The 25,724-nt window shown below is 48.7% G+C and overlaps 1 protein-coding gene across 1 annotated transcript in view; it reads right to left on the bottom strand.

Moving 5' to 3' along the window:
- The window catches only part of astn1 (astrotactin 1), a 2,273,142-nt gene that overhangs the window by 1,134,621 nt on the left and 1,112,797 nt on the right, over window positions 1-25,724 (bottom strand). The window contains exon 8 of the mRNA XM_067989612.1: window positions 25,137-25,221. Coding sequence (XP_067845713.1) covers window positions 25,137-25,221 — 85 coding nt within the window. The remainder of the gene's footprint in view (window positions 1-25,136; window positions 25,222-25,724) is intronic.

The raw sequence follows: 25,724 nt of genomic DNA, 5'->3' as shown, positions 1-25,724 counted from the left end.
ATTAAAGCGTTTAATGCACTGGACCCAGATTCGGGAGATGTTACTGCTGCTGCTGACCTCCTCTGCCACCTCGAGCCAGGCCTTCTTGGTGGCAGAGGCAGGCCACTTCCTCCTGTCCGCTGGAAGAAACGTTTCCCTCCTCCTCCCGACCCCATCGAGCAGCACCTGAAGTGAGGAGTCTGAGAACCTTGGAGCAGCCTTGCCTCTGGGCTGCTCCATGCTGCCAATTTGGATGTTTGCTGCAGGAGGAGCATTGAAGGACTGCCCCTTTAAATAGGGCTCCTCCTGCTGACAGCCTGTGATGCGGGTGCGCAGTACGCCCGCTGCGCAGGTTTGCAACGGGAAACCCGGAAACACGCGTAAGTACCTTCAATTAGGCTGCGATCGCATGCGGAGCACACCGATTTCACTGGGCGCGTTACCCACGCGCCCAGTCGAGCCCCCCGCTGCCAACCCGCCTCCCTCCTAATATCGGGCCCCTGGTTTTTCATTCACATAACATCTTATTTGCAGTGTGGATAGAATTTTCTTCCTAATGTACCACCACTAAACAGGATTAAATTCACGAGTTCTGGAGTTCCCTATGAATACCTCCGTTTTCTGCCTTCATTTTTGGTGGACGGCAGTGGTGCCCATCCAAAAATGAAAATAAGGCAATAATGATCAGATGACATCATGCACCCAATTTCTCATCATTTCCATTTCATTTTCACTCCGTGGTAATTATGCTGTTTTATTCAGGTTAGCCAGAAGCTGGAAAAAAGGTGAAAGTTAGTTTAAAGAGCCAACCACATATATTTGAAAGCTTTACAAAATCTTTGGGGAGAATTTTAACCCCCAGGACAGGCGGGAGAAAGGTGGGCGGGGGTGGGGGATTAAAATTTCAAAAATCGGAAACCCGATCCCAACCAGCCTCCAACTTCTGGTTTTCACAGAGGCAGGTTGGGGAGCGGGTGAGTAACCTGCTCTTGACAGGTGGGGAGGTGGGTCAGTAAATATGTTAATGAGGCTGCGTACTTCAAATTTTACCAGAGTTTTCCATTTAACGGCTACAGGCTAGGGCTCGGGAAAATCAGCAGCTGGAGGGAGACAGGAACGGCCGGATCCAGCAGGTAAGTGCTTTTCCAACACTGCTTGTGGGCTAGGAGGAGCAGGAATGATTTCCCCAGGCCCCCCAAGCAAACCTGCTTCCCTCACTCGGATCCGCCGACCCCCCTCGCAATCCACCGGCCACCTCGACCCACGATCTCTCCCTCCCTCCACAATCTCCACCCAGTCCAAGGATCTCTCCCTCCTTCCACGATCTCCCCCTAACTCACGATCTCTCTCTCCCTCTCTCTATGATCTCCTACCATCTCTCCACGACCTCCCCCCGACCGTCCACGATCTGCCCCAACCCAAAATCAATCTCTCCCTCCCACCATAATCAACCCCCAAACCCATGATCTCCGTCCTGTTCTCTCCACGACCCCCCCGACTCCCCTGACCCTTCACGATCGACCCCCCCGACCCTCCACGATCGACCCCCCCGACCCTCCACGATCGACCCCCTGACCCTCCACGATCGCCCCCTGACCCTCCACGATCTCCCCCCTGACCCTTCACGATCTCCCCCTGACCCTCCACGATCGCCCCCTGACCCTCCACGATCGCCCCCTGACCCTTCACGATCTCCCCCTGACCCTCCACGATCGCGCCCTGACCCTCCACGATCGCCCCCTGACCCTCCACGATCTCCCCCTGACCCTCCACGATCTCCCCCTGACCCTCCACGATCTCCCCCTGACCCTCCACGATCGCCCCCTGACCCTCCACGATTGCCCCATGACCCTCCACGATCGCCCCCTGACCCTTCACGATCGCCCCCTGACCCTCCACGATCTCCCCCCCTGACCCTCCACGATCGCCCCCCCTGACCCACCACGATCGACCCCCCTGACCCTCCACGATCTCCCCCTGACCCTCCACGATCGCCCCATGACCCTCCACGATCGCCCCATGACCCTCCACGATCGCCCCCTGACCCTCCACGATCGACCCCCCTGACCCTCCATGATCGCCCCCCCTGACCCTCCATGATCGCCCCCTGACCCTCCACAATCGCCCCCTGACCCTTCACGATCGCCCCCTGACCCTCCACGATCTCCCCCCCTGACCCTCCACGATCGCCCCCCCTGACCCTCCACGATCGCCCCCTGACCCTCCACGATCGCCCCCTGACCCTTCACGATCGCCCCCTGACCCTTCACGATCGCCCCCCCCTGACCCTCCACGATCTCCCCCCCCTGACCCTCCACGATCGCCCCCCCTGACCCTCCACGATCGCCCCCTGACCCTCCACGATCGCCCCCTGACCCTTCACGATCGCCCCCTGACCCTCCACGATCTCCCCCCCTGACCCTCCACGATCGCCCCCCCTGACCCTCCACGATCGACCCCCCTGACCCTCCACGATCTCCCCCTGACCCTCCACGATCGCCCCATGACCCTCCACGATCGCCCCCTGACCCTTCACGATCGCCCACTGACCCTCCACGATCTCCCCCTGACCCTCCACGATCTCCCCCCCTGACCCTCCACGATCGACCCCCCTGACCCTCCACGATCTCCCCCTGACCCTCCACGATCGCCCCATGACCCTCCACGATCGCCCCCTGACCCTTCACGATCGCCCCCTGACCCTCCACGATCTCCCCCCCTGACCCTCCACGATCGCCCCCCCTGACCCTCCACGATCGCCCCCTGACCCTCCACGATCGCCCCCTGACCCTTCACGATCGCCCCCTGACCCTCCACGATCGCCCCCCTGACCCTCCACGATCTCCCCCTGACCCTCCACGATCGCCCCATGACCCTCCACGATCGCCCCCTGACCCTTCACGATCACCCCCTGACCCTCCACGATCGCCCCCTGACCCTCCACGATCGCCCCCTGACCCTCCACGATCTCCCCCTGACCCTCCACGATCTCCCCCTGACCCTCCACGATCTCCCCCTGACCCTCCACGATCGCCCCCCCTGACCCTCCACGATCGCCCCCTGACCCTCCACGATCTCCCCCTGACCCTCCACGATCTCCCCCCGACCCTCCACGATCTCCCCCCCGACCCTCCACGATCGCCCCTTGACCCTCCACGATCGCCCCCTGACCCTCCACGATCTCCCCCCGACCCTCCACGATCGCCCCCTGACCCTCCACGATCTCCCCCCCGACCCTCCACGATCTCCCCCTGACCCTCCACGATCGCCCCCCCCCGACCCTCCACGATCTCCCCCCGACCCTCCACGATCGCCCCCTGACCCTCCACGATCTCCCCCCCGACCCTCCACGATCTCCCCCTGACCCTCCACGATCGCCCCCTGACCCTCCACGATCGCCCCCTGACCCTCCACGATCTCCCCCTGACCCTCCACGATCGCCCCCCCCCGACCCTCCACGATCGCCCCCTGACCCTCCACGATCTCCCCCTGACCCTCCACGATCTCCCCCCCCCGACCCTCAACGATCTCTCCCCCGACCCTCCACGATCTCCCCCCCCGACCCTCCACGATCTCCCCCCTGACCCTCCACGATCTGCCCCTGACCCTCCACGATCGACCCCCCTGACCCTCCACGATCTCCCCCTGACCCTCCACGATCTCCCCCTGACCCTCCACGATCCCCCCCCTGACCCTCCACGATCGCCCCCTGACCCTCCACGATCTCCCCCCGACCCTCCACGATCGCCCCCTGACCCTCCACGATCCCCCCCCTGACCCTCCACGATCGCCCCCTGACCCTCCATGATCTCCCCCCCCTGACCCTTCACGATCTCCCCCTGACCCTCCACGATCTCCCCCTGACCCTCCACGATCTCCCCCTGACCCTCCACGATCGCCCCCTGACCCTCCACGATCGCCCCCTGACCCTCCACGATCTCCCCACCCGACCCTCCACGATCGCCCCCTGACCCTCCACGATCTCCCCCCCTGACCCTCCACGATCTCCCCACCCGACCCTCCACGATCGCCCCCTGACCCTCCACGATCTCCCCACCCGACCCTCCACGATCTCCCCCTGACCCTCCACGATCTCCCCCTGACCCTCCACGATCGCCCCCTGACCCTCCACGATCGCCCCCTGACCCTCCACGATCGCCCCCTGACCCTCCACGATCTCCCCACCCGACCCTCCACGATCGCCCCCTGACCCTCCACGATCTCCCCCCCCGACCCTCCACGATCTCCCCCCCCCTGACCCTCCACGATCTCCCCCCCCCGACCCTCCACGATCGCCCCCTGACCCTCCACGATCTCCCCCTGACCCTCCACGATCTCCCCCTGACCCTCCACGATCGCCCCCTGACCCTCCACGATCGCCCCCTGACCCTCCACGATCGCCCCCTGACCCTCCACGATCTCCCCACCCGACCCTCCACGATCGCCCCCTGACCCTCCACGATCTCCCCCCCCGACCCTCCACGATCGCCCCCTGACCCTCCACGATCTCCCCCCCCGACCCTCCACGATCGCCCCCTGACCCTCCACGATCTCCCCCTGACCCTCCACGATCTCCCCCCCCCTGACCCTCCACGATCTCCCCCCTGACCCTCCACGATCGCCCCCTGACCCTCCACGATCTCCCCCCCCTGACCCTCCACGATCGCCCCTTGACCCTCCACGATCTCCCCCTGACCCTTCACGATCGCCCCTTGACCCTCCATGATCTCCCCCTGACCCTTCACGATCGCCCCTTGACCCTCCATGATCTCCCCCTGACCCTCCACGATCGCCCCTTGACCCTCCACGATCGCCCCTTGACCCTCCATGATCGCCCCCTGACCCTCCACGATCTCCCCCCCCTGACCCTCCACGATCTCCCCCTGACCCTTCACGATCGCCCCCTGACCCTCCACGATCGCCCCCTGACCCTCCACGATCTCCCCCTGACCCTCCACGATCTCCCCCTGACCCTCCACGATCTCTCCCTCCCTCCATCACCGGCTGCGGCCTCATAGTGCAGGCCTTCCTTTCAATCTGGCTGGCTGCCGGCTGGGAATGGAGAAAAACATTTAAATGAGGTGCTGCCGTTAAATTCGGCAGGACCTCCGCATTACCCACATTTCCGGGTTTCACGGTTAATACAACTCCGCCCCCCCCCCCACCCACCACTCCCTCCCCGTAAAAATTGGGGCCATTATGTTTTCACCAATTTAGGAATTTTGTTTTTGTGCGGAGTTTTTTGCTCCTTTAAACTACTTTAGTATTTGTCTTTCTGATATTTGGCAATGCAATTCCAACCCCCCCCCCCGCCACTTTCAACAGAGCACAATCGGTTTCGTATTGGGGATTGCCCACTACTTTGGAAAAGGAGGAGCAACAGAGGCTGCACGAGAGATGTGTGCTATCTACCAGTCAGTACCCCACATTGAGAATACAGACAGAGATGTTCCTACCTGCAATAATCCAAGGAACTGAAGCAGGAGCATCAGCCTGAAGAGGATATGCAGGACATCCTTTTGTAAACCTTGTCAAGAACAATGTCAATACCCACAACTACTTTAGTGCAACCATAATTTTAATCAAAACCATTATGGTGCTGCTTTACCACTGTGCTTCTCCTTGGGGATCCGTGTGTGATGTGGAGGCATTTAAACCTAATCTTGTGCTTCTCTTCAGTGCTGGGAAGTGGCTGGCTGTAATGTTCCTACGCACCTCTTGTGCTGCTGCATTTGTAATCTGGCCCTGCCACATGTGCAGGCATTTGAAGGGGCTAGTAGCAGAGCACACTTGTGCGGCTATCCTGAGGCACAACACTCTCATGTTGAGTGACATGCCATTGGCACTGGGCTCTATACGGTCACTGATCCGCCACAAAGCAGACCTAATAGTACAAATGAAATCAGTGAAACCCTGTTAGATAGTTGTCTACATCCAAGCTCCAATTGCTTGGAGGCCAAAGAAAACAGCCATCTACAAACTTATGCCTAAGGCGTCTGACTGAGCATGCAGGAAGAAAGCGAGTACCTCTGCTGCAGAACTGCCTGAAGCTGCAACAAGCCAGCCATCGTGGTCCAGTACACGTGGATAGTGGACTCCTCCACTATCTCCACCATCTGTAGTACACAGCCTGCCATGCCTGCACATTTGTTTGTTGCTCGGCAAGCATCCTTCTTTTAAAAAGGTGCCACCAAGCTCTTCACCAAGATGTGCTGTTCATTGACCCTGAGGTCAGCAACCTCTTCCTCCTCGTCTTCACTCCCCAGCTGCTCCTACACACTGTGCTCTAAGCCAGAGCACTACCCTCTGGCTTATTCTCTAATTCAGAGGGAAATAGTAAGTGATGGCTTTTGCTCTGAAGTTTGAGCAGAGCCAGAAACAGAAGGGTCTGGCTCCTCCTCTTTCTCATCTGTTTGTTCTTGTTTGGGAACATCTGGAGGAGGAAAAGAGGAAACGAGGTTAGAATGGTTGTCGAGGGGTAGAGATCACGTCCCACTCAGCAGCGGAAATGATAATAGATTGCTGGCAAATAATATTAGGTAGAATAGGATGAAAATGGACAGAAGCAAAATGTAGCAGCTAGCACCTACCCTCCTACTTCACCATCTTCAACTCCCTCTACAGGCTCCCTCCTCAGTAGCACCACTGTTACACCATGGTAGGTGAGAGGACAGAGGTTCTGAGACCCATCACCTGTCACCAAGCTCTCTCTGCTGTATGGGCTGTCCTTTCCTTTAAAAATAATACAAAAATAAGTGAGAATGACATCTGGTTGCCATGACATGCAGTGAAACCCAGATGTCAGCATGCAGGCCATAATAAGAGTGATGCCAGGTGCATACACTGAACAATTACATACCATTTGCAGCTTTTAGTGGAGAGAAAGCATGTAAGGATGTGATTGAAGGAGCACTTGCAGATGAAGACTGCCGATGTAAAGAACAGCACATTACCTCCTGGGCTTTGATGGTAAGCCATTCAAGCATTTTAACATAGTTAGAAGGAGGTGATTGTAAGTGGTAGACATGGTTCGCACATTACATTCCTTGAAGGTGTGGCTCATTCCTCTTATCTTGCCTGATTTGGGTAGGCCATTAAACTTCTTCCTGCACCAAGTAGTGGTGCATGGGACTGTTGGCTTGGCATTAACGGCCCAGACACCGCTTTCTGCCACAACTGTTGTGTTACTTTCCTTGCAGCCTAGCATCACCGGCTGCCAAAATATCTCCTTCCTCTGAATAACTTCACGAAGAAACAGCCTCATCATTGAACCTAGGGCTCTCATACCTCCTGTAGACTAAACAAATAGTTGACTAGAATTCTTTTAGATTATTGAAAATCCAACTTTTAAATGTGCTGCCCCTTTAAGCTGCTGCAGGCTTTAACATCCTGCAGCAGCAAGTTTCTTTCCCCAAATGGCAACGTCCCAGTAAATAATGTTGCTGATGCTGGTAACTTGACACCATTATTCAAATTACAGTGACATCAGAACTTGAACCGACTTAGCCCCCTTTTTGGCTGGTGACAATGAATCATATGCTGTCATTTTGCCACTCGGATTCTCACCCTTGCGGAAAACCTAGGCTATTGTGTTCCATTCAGAACATAGTTTGTTTTATTCCCCTTCCTTTTCATGCAAGATTTATCTGCTGCATCATTACAGAAGGTGAGATGAGACTGTGGTGTGAGAGGTGTTTTAACAATTTTGCAATGTTACATAGAAAATGCTGATGAGACCAGCTTGGAGGAGAGGACAGGTGTGGCACTATACCTCACTCACTTCATTGCAAGATGGAATATGACAAGCACAAAGAATCCTTTCCATGAAGTGAAATGGTACAGAACTAAAACTGTTTAGTTTTATACATTGTGTACCCATATTTCATGCAATTCACTTTGGGAATCGCAGTGCTCCAAAATGAAGTTAAATCTAGCTTATTGTGTCTATGAGCCAACATGGAGCTTGGTATAATGTGTACTCTGTCTATGAGTCAGTGTGGACCTCAGCATAAGATGTTCATGTGTTGCTGTTGTATCAGTAGATGCATGCTTTTTCTTGCGAAATAAATCTTTAACAAACATAAGATTACTTATTTCGTAAAACAATCGCACTATGGGCTTCCCTGCTTCTCCAAGTTTAATATACACAACTGTGATTCTTTCATAGAACACCTAATTTTTTCCATTACAGTAACAATCCAATTTCTTTCATGATTTATTTTCTTGGAAAAGGAAACCCAATTAGGAAACCAAAGATGCTGCAGTCCACCAATTTTAATTTGCCCCTGTGATTGATCTATTGTAAACCTTCACTGCTTGGCTTTATGTAATGTGACTGAGATCCAATATCACCACCACTACAATGTTCTTTTAATGTCTCAAACCATAACTGTACTGAGCTCATCAGCTTGATTTATCCAAAATAAGTCAAAGATAAAGTTGCAGCACAAAGTGTTACGGGTTCATAAGTCACTGTGTCCCATAATATAAAATGCACTCTGTCTATGAGTCAAATTACTTCTTCTAGTGTACTGTGTTTAGTTCTAGGCACCGCACCTCAGGAAGGATATTGGTCTTGGAGGGGTGCGGCACAGATTCACCAGAATGATACCGGGGATAAAGGGGTTAAATTATGAAGACAGGTTGCATAGATTAGGCTTATATTCCCTTGAGTATCAAAGATTCAGGGGTGATCTAACTGAGTTGTTCAAGATGATTAAAGGAGTTGATAGGGTAGATAGAGTAAAACTATTTCCTCTGGTGGGGGAATCACAACAAGGGGCATAACCTTAAAATTAGAGCTAGGCTGTTCAGGGATGATGTCAGGAAGCATTACTTCACACAAAGGGTAGCGGAAATCTGAAACTCTCTCCCCCAAAAAGCCGTTGAGGCTAGGTCAACTGAAAAATTAAAAACTGAGACTGATAGATTTTTGTTTGGTAAGGGTATTCGGGGTTACGGAACCAAGGCGGGTAGATGGAGTTAAGATACAAATCAGCCATGATCTAATTGAATGACAGAACTGGCTCGAAGGGCTGAATGGCCTACTCCTGTTCCTAGTTGGTATGCAGTCTGAAGAGGACTGTTTTTGTGAATCACTAAATATTGTGCATTCTGATGGTCAGCTATGTAAGGTGTACTGACCTGATGAGTTACCACAGTCCTCAATGTAGAATATGCAGAGACTATGAGCACGATTCTAACTTCAAAGTCCGGTTGCATTGGGGGCAGGGAGGCATACAAATTTGGGGATTTCTGGAGCGGGAATGAATCCCGGCTCCAACCCGACGAAAAATGCGCACGACCCAGACCCATCTGGTGCATGCGGGGTTCAGGAAACTATAAGTCCCCCCAGCAATTAAAGCCGGCCGGACGATATTTAAAGCGGGAATTAAAGTAATTAAACTCACTGGAATTGTGATTAATCTTGTTATTGATGCCAGGGAACGATTTCAACGCTGCCTTAATGTGTTTCCCATGCTGTATGAAGCACACCATGGGAAACAAGGCGGGTTGCAGCCAGCAGCCATTTGGACATCTAAATCCCTGTTTGACAGATGGGGATAAAAGGTGAGTTATTGCAGCAGGGTGCTCGGTTCTCTCAAACTTTTGGCTGGGAGATCTTTATGTTTAGACTTGGGTCACACTCAGAATTGTTCTGTTTACACATATTTACCTATTTTTTGGACCCCCTCAAGCTGTCAACATCAGGATGGGTGGGGGGGGGGGGCGCAATGGCTACATTCACCAGTACATCTGAGGAGGAGGCAAATCACCATCCTCGCCAGGCACAGCGTGCACTTCCACCACTTGCAGCTCCACAACAGAGGTGTGCCACAGCGACTTGCAGAAGAGCAGAGAGGGCAACAACAGAGGGACTGACGTCGCAGGAGGCACTACCCTCATGAGAGGGTCTACAGACCAAGGCTGAGCTTTATGGATCTCTCTGAGGAGCAGTGCCTACGAAGGCTGAGAGTGAGTCGCTAGGTGGTCGCAGGCATCTGCTGCCTCCTTCATGCCGAGCTGCTCCCGGCTGGGCCTGGTGGAATCACATTGCCCATGGCAGTTAAAGTGACCACTGCCCTCAGCTTCTTAGCCTCCTGATCCTTCCAGAGCACCACCGGTGATATCGCCGGGGTGTCTCAGTCGTCTGACCACAAGGGCATACGACAGGTCACCGATGGTTTGTTTTGAAGGGCGTCCCACTATGACAACTTCCGCACGGACGATCTCAGCCAGATGGAGAGGGCAGTGGGTTTCCACTCTGTGGCTGGCTTCCCATGGGTACAGGGTGCAATTGATTGCACACATGTAGCAATCCGAGCATCTCCACATGAGCCAGGAATGTTCATCAATAGAAAGGGATATCACTCCATCAATACGCAGCTTGTTTGCGACCACCGAAAAAGATTTCTTCATGTTTGTGCCAGATTTCCTAGCAGCTGTCATGATTCGTTCATTCTGCAGGAATCCAACATCCCGGCCCCCTTCCACGCACTAAACAGCCTTAAGGGCTGGCTCCTCGGAGACAAGGGAAACCCCCTGCACGCGTGGCTCATGACACCTGTGAGAAACCCCATCAGTGAAGCACAGAGTAGGTACAATGACAGTCACATCGCCACCAGGTCTGTCCTTGAACATGCGATAGGGCTGCTGAAAATGCAATTTCGGTGCCTGGATCGGTCTTGGGGAGCACTTCAATACGCACCAGTGAGAGTGGGGAGAATTATAGTCGTCTGTTGTGTCCTGCACAACATGGCGCAACAGAGAGGGATTCCGGTTGATGAGGCCTCATGCCCCCATCCAGCATCCACATCTGCCATCAACATTGAGGAGGAGGAGGAGGAGGAGAAACCCATCATCAGAGCAGTGGCTCACCTGGCTGCTCATGAGGCCAGGGAGTCACTAATATTTGAACAATTCTCATAAGGACATCTGCAAAGTGAGGATAGTCCAGTCCTCAGACCACCTGGAAAGAGCAGCGAAAACATCAGCCCACACACCCTGCACAAAACGGTCCTACAACTACACATACACCCACTGTAAACGCACCCACTGGGTGGCATTAAGTCTATCGCAAAAGGCATTCAAGAATGGGCAAGGTGTGGCAGGAGTGGTGAGAATGTTAACATTTAATGTGAATTTAACAAAAACCAAATATAAGTGAAAAACATGACAGTCTGTCAGACACCCTTCTGCTTACCCATCACCAAATCTTAGCCTTTCAGTTCCTCCTACTTCTACGTGCTGCATCCCCTGTGGCTGTAGCAAAGGTAACGGCAGGTTGCTCATGTTCATGCTCTGACTGTTGAGATGCTTTTGGCCTTTGCTCTCTGGGTTTTGGAGCCTGTGAGGGCCCCGGCAAAGACTGCTCCACCTGCACCTGTGCAGGGGCAGACTCAGCCACCTGGAGAGGAGGCAGCATTTAGGGTACAGGTTGAGAGGGGGGAGGGGGCAACGGTTGACACGTGGGAGCGTTTTGAGTGGCGTCCCCACTTCCATATCCCCTTTCACCATCATCCCTCTCCTGGGCCAGGGCAACATCACTCCTAACACCCTGCTGGACAACAGTTTGGAGGACATGTGTGATGCCTTGGAAGCCCAGTTGTAAAGTTTATGTCCGCCTGTTTAAGGTGGCAGAATGTTGTTCACCCAGAGACCGCATGGCTGTTGAATGGACTCATTTGTGAGCCGTGCTTGAAGCTCAATGGAGGCTAGCTTTACCTGCGCCACCAGTCCACAAATGCAGGAGGTGGACTCCTCCATCCTCTCCGCTATTGTGGAGAGTGTGCGTGGCACCAGTTCCAATACCTCGCAAATGTGCTGCTGTCCCTCGATCATTCTCCTTTTAAAGGATAGCCCCCGGGGTTCAGCATCTGTGTCCAGCTGAGCAGAGCTGGGAGGAGTGCGCCCCCCAACGCGGACCCTCCACAGTGCCTGCTCGTGCTCATTTGTGTGTGGTGACTCACCAGATGCCAACCCAACTAACTGTGTGAGTATCTGCACTGGTGGATAGCTGACTAAGATGTGACGGTGCGCACTCAAAGGCCAGGAGCTCCTCTAAGGAATGGCCCTCCCCCATCACTACGGTCGCTGAAGGGCCTGGAAGAGAACAGAAGGCAATATTAAGAATCATCACAGATGTGTCATGTTTCGATGAGCATACTGAGGTGTTCAACATGCCAATCATTGATAACATGAATTTATGTTGTGTGTGATAAATGTTAAAGTTGTGTCACCAGACGTTTGTGGGGTGCCAGTCTGAGGGTCCCAAACAGCTAGGCATTCCAGTGTCCAGCTGATCTGCAGGACCTTCTTCTCCGCCTCCGTGAGGACCACTATTTGTTGTAGCCCCCCCTCCAGTCCTCATCCTCTGCCGTGCATTTTCCGCTCTCTTCTCCTACAAGGGAAGAAAGTACAGATGTGTGAGTGCGAGATGGTGAAGTGGTCAGCCGGTGAATGTGTTGCTTTGGGTGAGGCTGACCATGAAAGAGGTGCATCAGTGGGTTAGTGTGAGACAGAGACATCACATTGAATCAGGATTGGGGTGGGTGGTAGTGGTGGGGTCACAAATGGGGAGGTGAGGAAGTGCTGAGGAAGTGAAGGTAAGTTGACGATGAGCATTAAGTGGGTGTGAGGAGTGATGTGACGGAGTAGGCTTGGCAGGGCAGAACGTGAGGTGGGGGGAGTAGTGATGTGCTGCACGGGATGCAGGAGAATCAGTAAGTGTACTCACTTTGCTGACCTAGTTAGGTCATTGAAGCACTTCCTGCACTGCATCCAAGTGCGGGAGATGTTGCTCCTGCTGGTGACTTCCTTTGTCACCTCAAGCCAGACCTTCTTGGTGGCAGAGGCAGGGCACTTCCTCCTGTCCTCCAGGTACAGCGTCTCCCTCCTCCTCCTCACCCCGCCAGCAGCACCTCAAGTGAGGCGTCACTAAATCGTGGAGCTGGCTTGCCCCTCTGCTGATCCATTATGCCTGCTTTCTCCTTTGTCCAGCAAAAGCCATTGATGCAATGGCCCATTAAATACAGACACTCCAGCTAACAGCAGGTCACGTGAGTGCGCAGTCCACCCGCTGCGTAGCTTTCAGACATCAAGCTACGTTAAGAGCCATCAATTAAGTCGCGATCGCATGGGGAATGGTAAAGATTTATTTTTCGGGTTTGCCACGCGCCCATTGACCCCCACCGCCGCTGCCATCCCGCAGTCTTATTAAAAACGTGCCCCATAAGTTGCCAGGATCCTCAGAATAATGTTTACAGAGCCTGTGTCAACATTGTAAGAACTGTGGAGTCAGTTTATGAGTCAGATAGTGCTCAGCATAAATAGTATTTAATCTATGAGGCAGAGTATGGTGTACTCAATCTATAATTTGGCATTTAAATATGAGCAATTATATATGAAAGATACATGTAGAGCATGTTACAGAATCTGAAAGATTTGTGGTCGAATAACTTTAGGAAAAGAGTCACAGTGCCCCCACCTCAGAAAGGTCCTAAAATCGTTACACTATTCATCGGTAACTGTCCTTAAACTGTTTAGGACAGTCACTGCACGGGATCAGATAAAGGAATAGAGGATAGTAATTGAGGGCAGTAAAATTTTTTAAGGCTAGTTGTTGGAGCTCAATGAGATGGGAGCTATTATTGGGGAGTGAAATAAAGGTTTACTGATACTTATTGTGGTGCCAAAAATGTTTAAGGTGCTTCCTGGGAGGGGAACGAAGGTCAGAGGAAGGATTTAAATTTTGTTTGAGGGCCAGGAAGGCTTTTTTTTATTCGTTCATGGGAAGTGGGCATTGTTGGTAAGGCCAGTGAAAAGATTTAAGGCTAGTTGTTGTAAGCCAGTGTAAAAGTTGTAGGACTTTATGTGAGGTGCGAAGGGAGGGTCAATAATGAAATGGTGAAGGTATGAAGGGAAGGTCAATGATGAAATTTGAGGACCTCAGCTTTGGCTCTCCCCCCATAGTTATTAACATGACTGAAAGAAAATGGTTGAGAACAGTTCAGGAGGGGAAAGAATTGTTGGCCAGGGGAAGAATTAAATCTTCACCAGCCAAGCCAGATCCCATATCTATGAGTCTCTTTGTCTCCTAATGTGACACTGATTTGTCTGTAATTACAGCAGAGTTTTCATATGAAAGTTAAAATACATCAAATCTTATTTTATCAGCCAACCAAGAATATTAATTAGTGACACCAAAAAGAGGTTCAAACTAGGTTAGGGTTTTCAAATGTAAAGAGGAGTAAAAGGATCATTTAATTTCACATGCCAATAGAGCCGTACTATTCTCCCTTGCTTTTTAAAACTGGAACAAGCTTATTTAATGCTCACTTCCACAACACTAGCAATTCAATTAAATTTTGTAGAAAGCTTCACAATTGAATGGAAAATGAACAAGTGTTTGATGGCAAAGCAATTTCACACCTCGAATATATCCAACTCTTCATTGCCGCAATTGTCAGTGAGCTGTCACTCAACGATTGCCTAGTGTTTCTCTAACTCCAGTGCAAGGCCTCCCTGCTGTGCTTTATTAAAAATATTAATGAAGTAGGTTTGTGCGTGCACTGCAGCACAGAGTGTTTTTTTTTTAAAAAAGAACAAAACAATAAAGAATTTGCATAGCTCAGAGTAAAAATCAAATCCTTTAGAGAGAAGTCAGCAAGGTTAGGAATTCCCATTGGTCAATCGCATGGAGCAGAAGCTTCAGGTAGCACCGAGGAGAGAACTGTGTAAGAACAGTGACCAGCGTGAACTGGATGGGGGTGTGAGGGGGAGAGTTGCAGAAGAGCTGTAGCAGGATTTGGGGGAGTAGATAGAATTGGAAAAAAGCATCACTGTGAACTGTGGGGGTTAGAATAAGAGAATAATGCCAGTGTGAACTGGTGGGGGAGTGAGGAAGGAAGGGTAACAGCATGAATGGTGGAAGGGAGAAGAACAGCCCCTGCATGAACTAAGGATGAGGTCAGGAAGAATGTTAGAATGAACAGAGAGGCGGAAATAGAAATAAAGGGAAGAAGAGTGCCTTCATGTCACTGTGGCAAAACAATTTATCGGATTTAGCAACATAACAGTTCCAATTTCTGCCCTCAGAAACTCACAGTTTCTCCACATGAAGGAAAAATCTCCTGTGGTGGGGAAACTTTTAGACTCACTAATCTGGGACAAAATTATTTGCCACTTGGAAAAATATGGGCAAATAAATGAAATCAACGCAGATTTGTTAAAGGAAAATCATGTTTGACTAACTTGATCGAGATCTTTAATGAAGTATGGAGCAGGTTGATGAGGGTAGTGCAGTAGATGTTGTGTATATGGACTTTAAAGGCATTTGATAAAGTACCACATAATAGACTTGTAAGCAACATTAAAGCCCATAGGATTAAAGGGACAGAAAGCAGAGAGTAGTGGTGAACAGTGGGTTTTTCAGACTATGGGAAGTATACAGTGCTGTTCCCTAGGGGTTGGTATTAGGATCACTGCCCTTTTTGATATATATGAATGACCTGGACTTGGGTATACAGGGTATAATTTCAAAGTTTGCAGATAACACAAAACTCGTAAATGTAGTAAACAACGTGAAGGATAATAACAGACTTCAGGAGGACAGAGACAGACAGGTGAAATGGGCAGACACATGGCAGATGAAAATTAACACAGAGAAGTGTGAGGTGATATATTTTGGTAGGAAGAATGAAGAGAGGCAATATAAACTAAATGCTACAATTTTAAAGGGAGTGCAGGAACAGAGAGACCTGGGGGTGTATGCACACAAATCTTTGACGGTGACAGGACAAGTTGAGAAGGCTGTTAAAAAAGCATATGAAGTCCTGGGCTTTATTAACAGATGTAAGGAATCTTACAACACCAGGTTATAGTCCAACAGTTTTATTTGAAAATCACAAGCTTTCGGAGATTATCTCCTTCGTCAGGTGAGTGAGTGAATGAGAGGTTCTCAAATCGCATATCTTATATTAGGCTGGGAATCAAAGGTGTCGTTGGTGTTCAGAAAGGTTAGCCACGGAAAACAGTATGTCCCAGTATACTGATTACACAAGGGTCAAATTACACATACAAGGAGAGAAAGAGACCCGAAAGGCAGAAAGAGAGAGAGAGAGAGAGAGAATGTCCCGTTGTATTAAAAACAGATAACTTTCTTTTTCCCCGCTGGTGGGGTTACGTGTAGCGTGACACCGATCTTCAGGTCAGCATTCTCCAAGGCGGCCTTCGAGACACACGACAACGCAAAATCGTCGCGCAGAAATTGATAGCCAAGTTCCGCACCCATGAGGACGTCCTCAACCGGGATCTTGGGTTCATGTCACGCTACATTCACTCACTCACCTGAGGAAGGAGATAATCTCCGAAAGCTTGTGATTTTCAAATAAAACTGTTGGACTATAACCTGGTGTTGTAAGATTCCTTACATTTGTGCACCCCAGTCCATCACCGGCATCTCCACATCATGTTTATTAACAGAGGCATAGAGTACAAAAGTAAGGAAGTTATGCTAAGCCTTTATAAAACACTGGTTAGGCCGCAACTGGAATATTGGGCTCAATTCTCAAATGGAAGTCTGGGTGTGTTGGAGGCGAGGGGGTGAGGGGGCAACGAAAATCGGGAAAATCCGGAGTGGGATCAAATCCCGGATCCAACCCGCCGACTTCTGCGTTTCACACAGACGCACCTGTGTGTGCGCGCACTTCAGGAATCCGAAAGTCCCACCAGCTTTAATTGCTATTTAATTGATATTTAAAGCAGTCTTTAAGATAGTTAAAGTTGTTAAAGTAATTAATTTTATGGTGATTGAGGCAAGGAAAGGCTTTTAATTCTGCCTCAGCATGTTTCCTGTCCTCTGTGAAATGCTCCGTGTTGAAGTAGTCGTGTTTCAGTCGGCAGCCATTTGGACATTGAGATCCCTGTTTGACAGATGAGGATAAAAGGTGAGTTATTGCAGCAGGGCACTCAGTTCTCTCAGACAAACTTTTGGCTGGGAGATCTGTGTGTTAAGACTGAAAATTCTTGTTTGGTTTACAAATATTCCCCAACTTTCCGGACCCCCTCAAACTGACACCATCCGGATTGGGTGTGGGGGGAGTGGGCAGGCACGATGGCTTCCGTACCTGTGTCACCATTCCACTAATGCAGAAATTGGACTCCTCCATCCTCTGGGCTATTGTGGAGAGTGTGCGTGGCACCTGTTCCAGCACCTCGCAAACGTGCTGCTGTCCCTCGATCATTCTCCTTTTAATGGATGGCCCCCGGGGTTCAGCATCTGCACCCAGTTGAGCAGAGCCTGGAGAGAAGTGGTCCCACCGACGTGGACTCTCCACAGCTGTCCCTGCCACCAGTGTCTGCTCGTGCTCACGTGTGTGGTGACTCACCAGGTGCCAAACCAACTAACTGACTACTGGGACCCACCGGGGTGTGAGTATCTGCGCTGGTGGATGGCTCGCTAAGATATGACGGTGCGCCCTCAGAGGCCGGGAGCTCCTCTGAGGGGTCGCCCTCTGCCATCACTGCGGTCGTGGAATGGCCTGTAAGAGAACTGAAGGCAATATTAAGCATCATCACAGATGTGTCATGTTGCGATGAGCATACTGAGGTGTTGAACATGCTAAACATTGTTAGCATCAATTCGTGTTCTGTGTGATGAATGTTGAAGTTGTGTCACCAGACGTTTGTGGGATCCCAGTCTGGGCGTTCCTGACGGACAAGCACGCAAGGGTGCGGCTGATTTGCAGGGCCTCCTCCTCTGCATCTGTGAGGATCACTATTTATTGTGGCCCGCCCTCCAGTCCTCGCCCTCTCGTGTGCATTTTGCACTCTCTTCTCCTGGATGGGGAGAAAGTACAGACGTGTGAGTGAGTGATGGTGAAGGGACTAACCGATCAATGCATTGCTTTGGGTGAGGCTGACCATGAAAGAGGTGCATCAGAGGGTGAGTATCAGACAGAGACATCACATTTGTTCAGGATTGAGGTGAGTGGTAATGGTAGGGTCACAAATGAGGAGGTGAGGAAGTGCTCAGGAAGTGTAGGTAAGTTGAGGATGAGCCTTAAATGGGTGTGAGGAGTGATGTGATGGAGTAGTCTTGGCATTGCCGAATGAGTTGGGGGGCGGGGGGGGGGCGGTGGGGAATGTGGAACATGGAATGTAGGAGAATCAGTAAATGTACTCACTTTTTCTGACTAGTTCAGTCATTGAAACACTTCCTGCACTGGACCCCGGTGCGGGATATGTTGCTGCTACTGGTGACCTCCTCTGCCACCTCAAGCCAGGCCTTCTTGGTGGCAGAGGCAGGACACTTCCTCCTCCTCACCCCTGGAGTGAGGCATCATTATATCTTGGAGCAGCCTTGCCCCTGTGCTGCTCCATATTGTGTGTTCTTGGTCTTTGCTCCAGCAAAAGCTATTGGAGCAATGGCCCTTTAAATGTAGACACTCCAGCTGACAACCTGTCAAGCAGGTGCGCAGACCGTCCATTACGCAGCTTTTGGACGGTAAACCCGGAAGCCACGTTATGGGCCACCAAATGAGCCGTGATCGCGTGGGGAACGTTAGGTTTTTATATTCTGGGTTTGCCGCGCGCCGATTGACCTCACCCCGCCACCCCCCACCCCCCCAACCCGCTGCCATCCCACCGCCCTTTGAAAATTGAGCCCATTGTGTTCAATTCTGGGCACCATACTTTAGGAAAGATATAAAGGTCTTAGAGAGGGTGCAGAAAAGATTTACTAGAATGGTACCGGGGATGAGGGACTTCAGTTATGTGGCAAGACTGGAGAAGCTGGGGCTTGTTCTCCTTAGAAAGAGAAGGTTAAGGGGAGATTTGATAGAGGTGTTCAACATCATGAACGGTTTTGATAGAGTAAATAAGGAGAAACTTTTTCCAGTAGCAGGAGTGGTAATCAGAGAACACAGATTTAAAGTGATCGGCAAAAAAGCCAGAGGCGACATGAGCAACATTTTTTACGTGACGAATTGTAACGATCTGGAATGCACTGCCTGAAAGGATGGTGGAAGTAGATTCAATAGTAACTTTCAAAAAGGAATTGGATAAATACTTAAAGGGAAAAAAAAGTACAGGGCTATGGGGAAAGAGCAGGGGAGTGGGACTAATTGCATAGCTCTTTCAAAGAGCCGGCACAGGCACGATAGGCCGAATGGCCTCCTCCTGTGCTGTACCTACCATATTATGATAAAAGATACAGAAATTTAGGTATACTTAGGTTATAAGCCCACTGCACAATTAGTGCCACAGTCCTCCAGTCAGGGCTGTTTTTACATTGGCAGCTTTTTGGAGGCTCTGTTATCTTTTCTGAAGCTGTTGGCAAATTTTTGCCATTTTTCTAGGTTGGCATATATGTTAACAAATTTGATCCATTTTTTTTCCCATTCTTGTTCCAAGTCAGGCTCAGTACTGCCTTTGCCTATCTTCCAACAGAAACAGCCCCTATTTTACAATTTTTAAAAATGATTTTATTGTACCTAAAACCCTGTTAAACCAAATAGGTTCACACACCCTAATTTACAGACTTTACAAGATTATCACCTTTTCACGCTTCTCAGAAACAAACATGAATAATTCACATACAATGAATTACTTTGAAGTGTAGTAACTGTTATGTTGGTGCATGTGGCAACCATTTTGTGCACGCCAAGATCTACGAATAGCAATGAGAGGAATAACCAGTTTATCTATTTCTGGTAGTATTGGTTGAGTTAGGAGTGTTGACCAGAACTCCGCCCTCTTCCTCGAATAGTGGCATCGGATCTTCAACATCCATTTGAATCACGTAAACTCAGTTTAACATTTCATTCAAAGCACAGCACCTCTGGCATTGCAGCTCTTCCTCAGGTCTGTATTAGAGTGCCAGGCTAGGTTATGAGCTCAAATTCCTGGTATGAGGCTTAAGCTCACAATCGTCTGACCCAAAGATTAAAGTGCCTTAATTCAGGTCTGCTATCAGGGAGCTGACTGGATTTCCTTTAGTACGTCATATCCCAGCAGGAATCTCTGAAAAATTTAGCAGGGAAGGAAATATCTTCACAACTGGCAACACTGGCTCCAGAAGAGTCTCATACTTTATACTAAGTAAAGAGATACAAAAGAAAGCGGTCCCATAGATAACTATCGGCAACAGATCTCATTTCCAATTACAGGGGCATCAGCCAATCACAAACAAGTGGCTTTGCTATTCTGAAAGAACTGGACTAGCACCAAACAAGAGCCAACATGAGGTTGCCATATTGTCCTGGAATGTGGGTGGAGTTTATTCAGAGGTTTCCCCAATGACTCAGTTGATAATGGCACTACCTAGTGTAGAACTAAGTCAAGCAGACCAGAAAACGGTCCAATTTCAATTTTTAGTGTGTGCTGAATTAGCTTGTTAGCCAGCGTAGCATAGGAGGATTACAATTGACCTCACTGCTCTGGGTTAGGTAAGTGAAAACTAATCAGGTGTCCCACTCTGGATTGCTATCCAGCAACCGATTGCTGAAAAGTGTGTACATGTAGACTGGATCCTACAGACACTCACTATTTAAGCTCCAACATGGAGAAAATTCCATTCACTCTCCTGGTGGCTTACCTGGTTAACTCAGAGAGTAGCTGAGCTATAAAGATCAGAACATCTCCATATTCAATCTTCAGCCTGTGCTGAGTTAACTGTTATTAGGTGGAGAGATAATGGCCTGGGAATTGCGCTGAGCAGCAAACGATCCTCGCCCGCTGCTCGTTAGTTATAAACTCACCCACAAAATATTTGCGGGCTTCTGGGCGCCAATTTGCTTCAATGGTGAGCTGCAAAAAGTGCGGCGGTCTTTCCCGAGCTTCTGTCAGCTGTGTGAGCAGGGAAAGGATTGCTCTCTCCCCTCAACCAATCAGCTTGAAGCATCCTTGACAAGCCGCGCAGTCAGAACCAGGAAGCGAAAGCTACAACAGTGAGTTAATTTTGAAATCAGTTAGAGAAAGCAAAATAAAGAGAGGGTAAGATTAAAAGAGACAGAAAAAAAAAGTAAAAAAATAAAAATTTTAGATTAAAACATTTTTTTTTTAAATGTCAAATCACAATTAATATCGGGAGGAATGAGACTCCACATTTTTAAAAGTTAATTTTCAATGCCAGAGAGAAGTCATTAACACTTACCATGCCATTAAAAGTTAGACCTGATATAATTCAGTGCAGCTTTTTTCTGGAGGGATGTTAGTTCGCGTTGGTCCATTCATTCCCGTCGGCGAGATCTCTTTACCGTGAAGCTTTCAGAGAAGCAGGGAATCAGGTATAGCAATTTCCGGATTTCCATGTTTGACTGCACATGTGCGCTCTCTGGAACTTGCTCTTCCATTTTCCCTGAGATAACGTGAGCCCTGCTTGACTCTCTGTTATTTTACGAGCAATTTCCAGGCCGATTGGGACACTACAATCGGTCTTACAGCCCTTATTTACAGAGGGTAAAATCAGCAAGAGTTTCCATCACTAATCACTATCCAACTACTATTAAAGTTGAGTAAGGAGAGTATCTCAGCTGTAATACCCCATGACCAAAGCAATATTCTGAAACAATGGGCCAGATTTTGCTGGAGCGGGGCATCTCGCGGCGTGCCCCATCAGTGGGACTTATTCCTCACCCTTCAGCTTGGAAATTATTTGTGTAGCAAATTGCTGGATGTGGGAGCCGATTATGGTGCAGCAAGGGCAACGGGGCATCTGGGACCTTGGTGAATGACGGGACCAATAGTCTATCTCCCTAACCAATGAAATTTAAGAATAGAGAAGAAACAGAGCGAATGACGGAGAAGGAAATAGTGTGAATGACGGAGAAGGAATAGTCAAATTAGATACAGAACGAGAAATAAAAAGAGGGAAAGGAAGATTGGATTAAGAGCAAGAGAAAAAATCAATATAAAATTTAAAAAATCTCTAGGAACAACTTACTGCGTACAGGAGTAAGACTCCAGTTTCAATTGTTCCCTTTCTGAGCCGGAGAGGTTGAGTGCCTTTGTAGGAACATGTATCTCATAATTAAAAGGGTCCTTACGTCATTAAGTGCCAGCCCTAACTTTCTGTGGCAAGTTTAATTCGTTTTAATAGCGCAAATGCAGCAATCTCTTGAAACTCATGGGGAGATTGACAGCGAGATCCTGTTTTCGCGAGGCTGATGGTGGAGCGGCGCAGATTATCCAGAAATTTGTGGCGATTTGCAATTGACAGCGTATCTCTTCCTCGCCACAAATTGATTTACATACTAATAATGGCATGCGCCTTTAATGCGCCTTTATTTTGCCAGTAAATTCTGACCCAATATGTCTTCCACAATTGAATAGCCTTCTGAGACCAACTATCCAAGATCACACAAGAAGAACAGGCACTCAGGCAATTTACAAGAGGACAGTCAATGTCCGTGAAGCCATACAATTGAATAAATGAACAACTTCTGGGGAATGAGTGGGGGTGGGGGGAGAAAATATAGCTTAATCACAGTTTATTGCATGTGTATTGACCATTTCAGTGGGTAGATTTTAACTGTCAAGCAGGCTGATTGGCGAAGCATGGCAGCCTGCCACCGGATAGTGCTGGCAGGAGACACGGTCCACTTTGAGGGCCACGACATACTACTATGCAGCCGACAGGCAGCGGGCGCCAAAAAGCCCCTTGTTACAGCTCACAGGCTCTAGGCCAATACAATATTGGATGGCCCAGACTCCGACCCAGCCAGCAGCAAGGTAGATCGGGGAAAGGTGAACCCAGAGCAACAGTACCTAACACTAGAAGATACTGTACTAAATGCATATGGTATAATAAACCAGCATTAACATCCAGGATAATGGCAACATCCTATGTAACCATGGAAACTAAAATGAATCCCCAAAAGCACTACTAGTGAAAGATGAGTAGCCAATTCTGTTACAGTAGGACAATCAGAGATTACATACTGTGGCTTACAGTTCATTTTTTTCCATTAGAAATTAGTCGAATAATAGATTGATTTAAAAAAACATTAATTGTGTTCAGAGGTTCTTCCCTCTGTGCTGGTAATCTTGTTTTATGTTTAGTCTCTCATCGACTTCTATACCACAGAAAGACTGAACAGGTTGGGGCTGAAAGACTACATAAAATTGCAAAGAAGGTACAGCACAGAAACAGGCCATTTGGCCCAATTGGTCTATGCCGATATTAAAACTCCACATGAGCCTCCTCCCACCCTACTTCATCTAATCCAATCAGCATAACCTTCTATTCTTTTCTCCCTCATGTGTTTATCTAGCATCCCCTTAAATGCATCTATGATTGAACAGGCTGGGCTCTTTTCTCTAGAAAAGAGAAGGCTGAGAGGTTTTTAAAATTATGAGGGGGTTTGATAGGTTAGATAACGAGAAGATGTTTTCACTTGTGGGGAAGTCCAAAACTAAGGGTCATAAATATAAGATAGTCACCTTAAAAACCAATATGGAATTCAGAAGAAACTTCTTTGTCCAGAGAGTCATTAGAATGTGGAACTTGCTAACACATGGAGTGGTTGAGGTGAATAGCATAGATGCATTTAAGGGGAAGATAGATAAACACTTGAGGGAGAAAGGAATAGAAGGATGTGCAGATAGGGTTAGATGAAGTCGGGTGGGAGGAGGCTCATGTGGAGCATAAACGCCGGCATAAAACAGTTTGGCCAAATGGCCCGTTTCTGTGCTGTAAATTCTATGTAGAGGAGTCTGTAGAGTGCAGAGACTGCAGAGGTATAAACCTTTGACTATTGGTGCCATTGTTAATTTAAACAAATCACTCAACAGCAGATGTTTTTAGTTCCTTGTTTTTTTTTCTCTTCTGACTTCAGAGCAATCTGAAAAATCAATGCTGATGTTATATTTCCAGCTTCTGACATTTCACTAACTTTCATCCACGTAGGTTAACTAATTTGGCTGCTGGTGGCCTCAATTACAGTCTATAGACGTAAATGGTCAGGGGCAATGTATTAGTGAGCCCTGTGCCGCAACGAGTACCAATGTGTCAATCTGTGTTTCTGGCCCTTGGTGAAGAGCATTTCATTAAACCCTGGTGAGGGATACTGAATTGGGAAGTTCCTTTGATCCTTTGTCAGGGCATATCATATACAGTTTATATATATATAACCCATAACCTCACTGTCTAATTATCACTGAATAGATCAGCGAATCACGACATCTGGTACATAAACTCCCTTCCACTTTATGTGCTGCTGTTTTAGCCCAGAATCTTGATTATGTATTGAATCAATGACAGACACACACTTACAGCACTGAATAATTGAGAACTGGCCAACCAGCTGCACCATTCCATCATTCTCTAATCAGTCTTCAACTCTGTCAAACAATATTGCCAATCACAACTTGGAGTATCTTCAAGTCAATGGGTTATATTTTTATCTGTTGATAACAGTATTATAAAGCCCTAACAGACTATTTGTCCATTTGTATTGCTGTTTCAAGGATTGCTACCATTCAGAAATTAGCAAAAGTAAAAACAAAAGTATTTTTAACGTTAAGGTCCTGCTAAAGACCAATTATGAGAAAGTTATGCAGAATTACATGGTGGGGAGGGGGGGGGGGGCGCGCAGCAAGAGACATAAACAAAAAAAGTGAGTACTGAACTCCAGATCACACAAAGGCCAAGATTCAGATATCAACACAGAACAGAGTATTTAGTACAGAGCAGTTTCTGGGCCATGGTGTGAGGCATTGCGAGGGTTCTCTTCATGCAACTGGAGTGCAAAAAAAATCATAGGAGACAATGGCTGTACTGCAACAGAAACAGTTACCTGGGTACGATGGAGGGACAACCCATGTTTTTACAGGACTTCCCAGTTGATGGCCTCAGTAATTCCCACAGGTTCAGTTTCGGGGGTGCACTGGCTATGCAAAACTTGGCCAGTGGGAACTGGCACTAATAGCATAGGTCTTATAGCAACATAAAAGCAGCTAATGAAAGTAACTGAAGCCTTGTTTTCCACACACCCAAATGCATACTTCTTCAGCAGCAGAGGCAGCTATGGTTTTGGTATATCACTGATAAAAGTGAGTAAAGGACTATAATGGATACAGTAACATTTGCAGCTATCTGGGATGCCGTGGTATAGGAGACTCTAACTACAGAGAAGTGTGACAGCACATACACTCACCCTTGGTTTGTCCCCCAGTCATTCCTGATGCAGAGGTGCTTGTGGACAGGATCTCTGGTATATCCCTCCTGGCAGCCACACTCACCTGCAGAAAATAAATTGGGATCAGCTTTGTCAGCAGCTTCACTGAGCAGATAGAAAAAGACCCATCATTTTCTTTTAGCAAAGAAATCAATCTTTCCAGCTGGCATCACCAAACTAAAGAGCAATTGTCATTTATCCGTACCTTATTATTTCAGGTAATTCAATAAAAATGAATTTAGCAAGAGATTCTCTAATTTAGCAGAAGTTACCAACCTCCAATATACATTCTTCATGTTAGGCTGCACAATTACTGAACACCGCATTCATCTGTTTTCAGTAATGATCACTAAATGTAAAAGTTTTGTAATGGCAGCAAACATGGATGCTACAGTCAGTCGGCTGAATCTACTCCACTGCCATTTTTATTTATAGAGGCTATCATTTCTGATGCTTTTGCTGGGGCGGAAATATCAATCATTTTGATTAAAATTGTGTGTGAGCTCATTTGAAATGCACTATTTCCAAATGTTACCTGCAGATAATATCAGAGCCTTCAAAGCACCT

Source organism: Heptranchias perlo, chromosome 9, assembly GCF_035084215.1.
Source record: "Heptranchias perlo isolate sHepPer1 chromosome 9, sHepPer1.hap1, whole genome shotgun sequence".
NCBI lineage: Eukaryota > Metazoa > Chordata > Chondrichthyes > Hexanchiformes > Hexanchidae > Heptranchias > Heptranchias perlo.
This window is presented reverse-complemented; position numbering and strand designations above follow the sequence as displayed.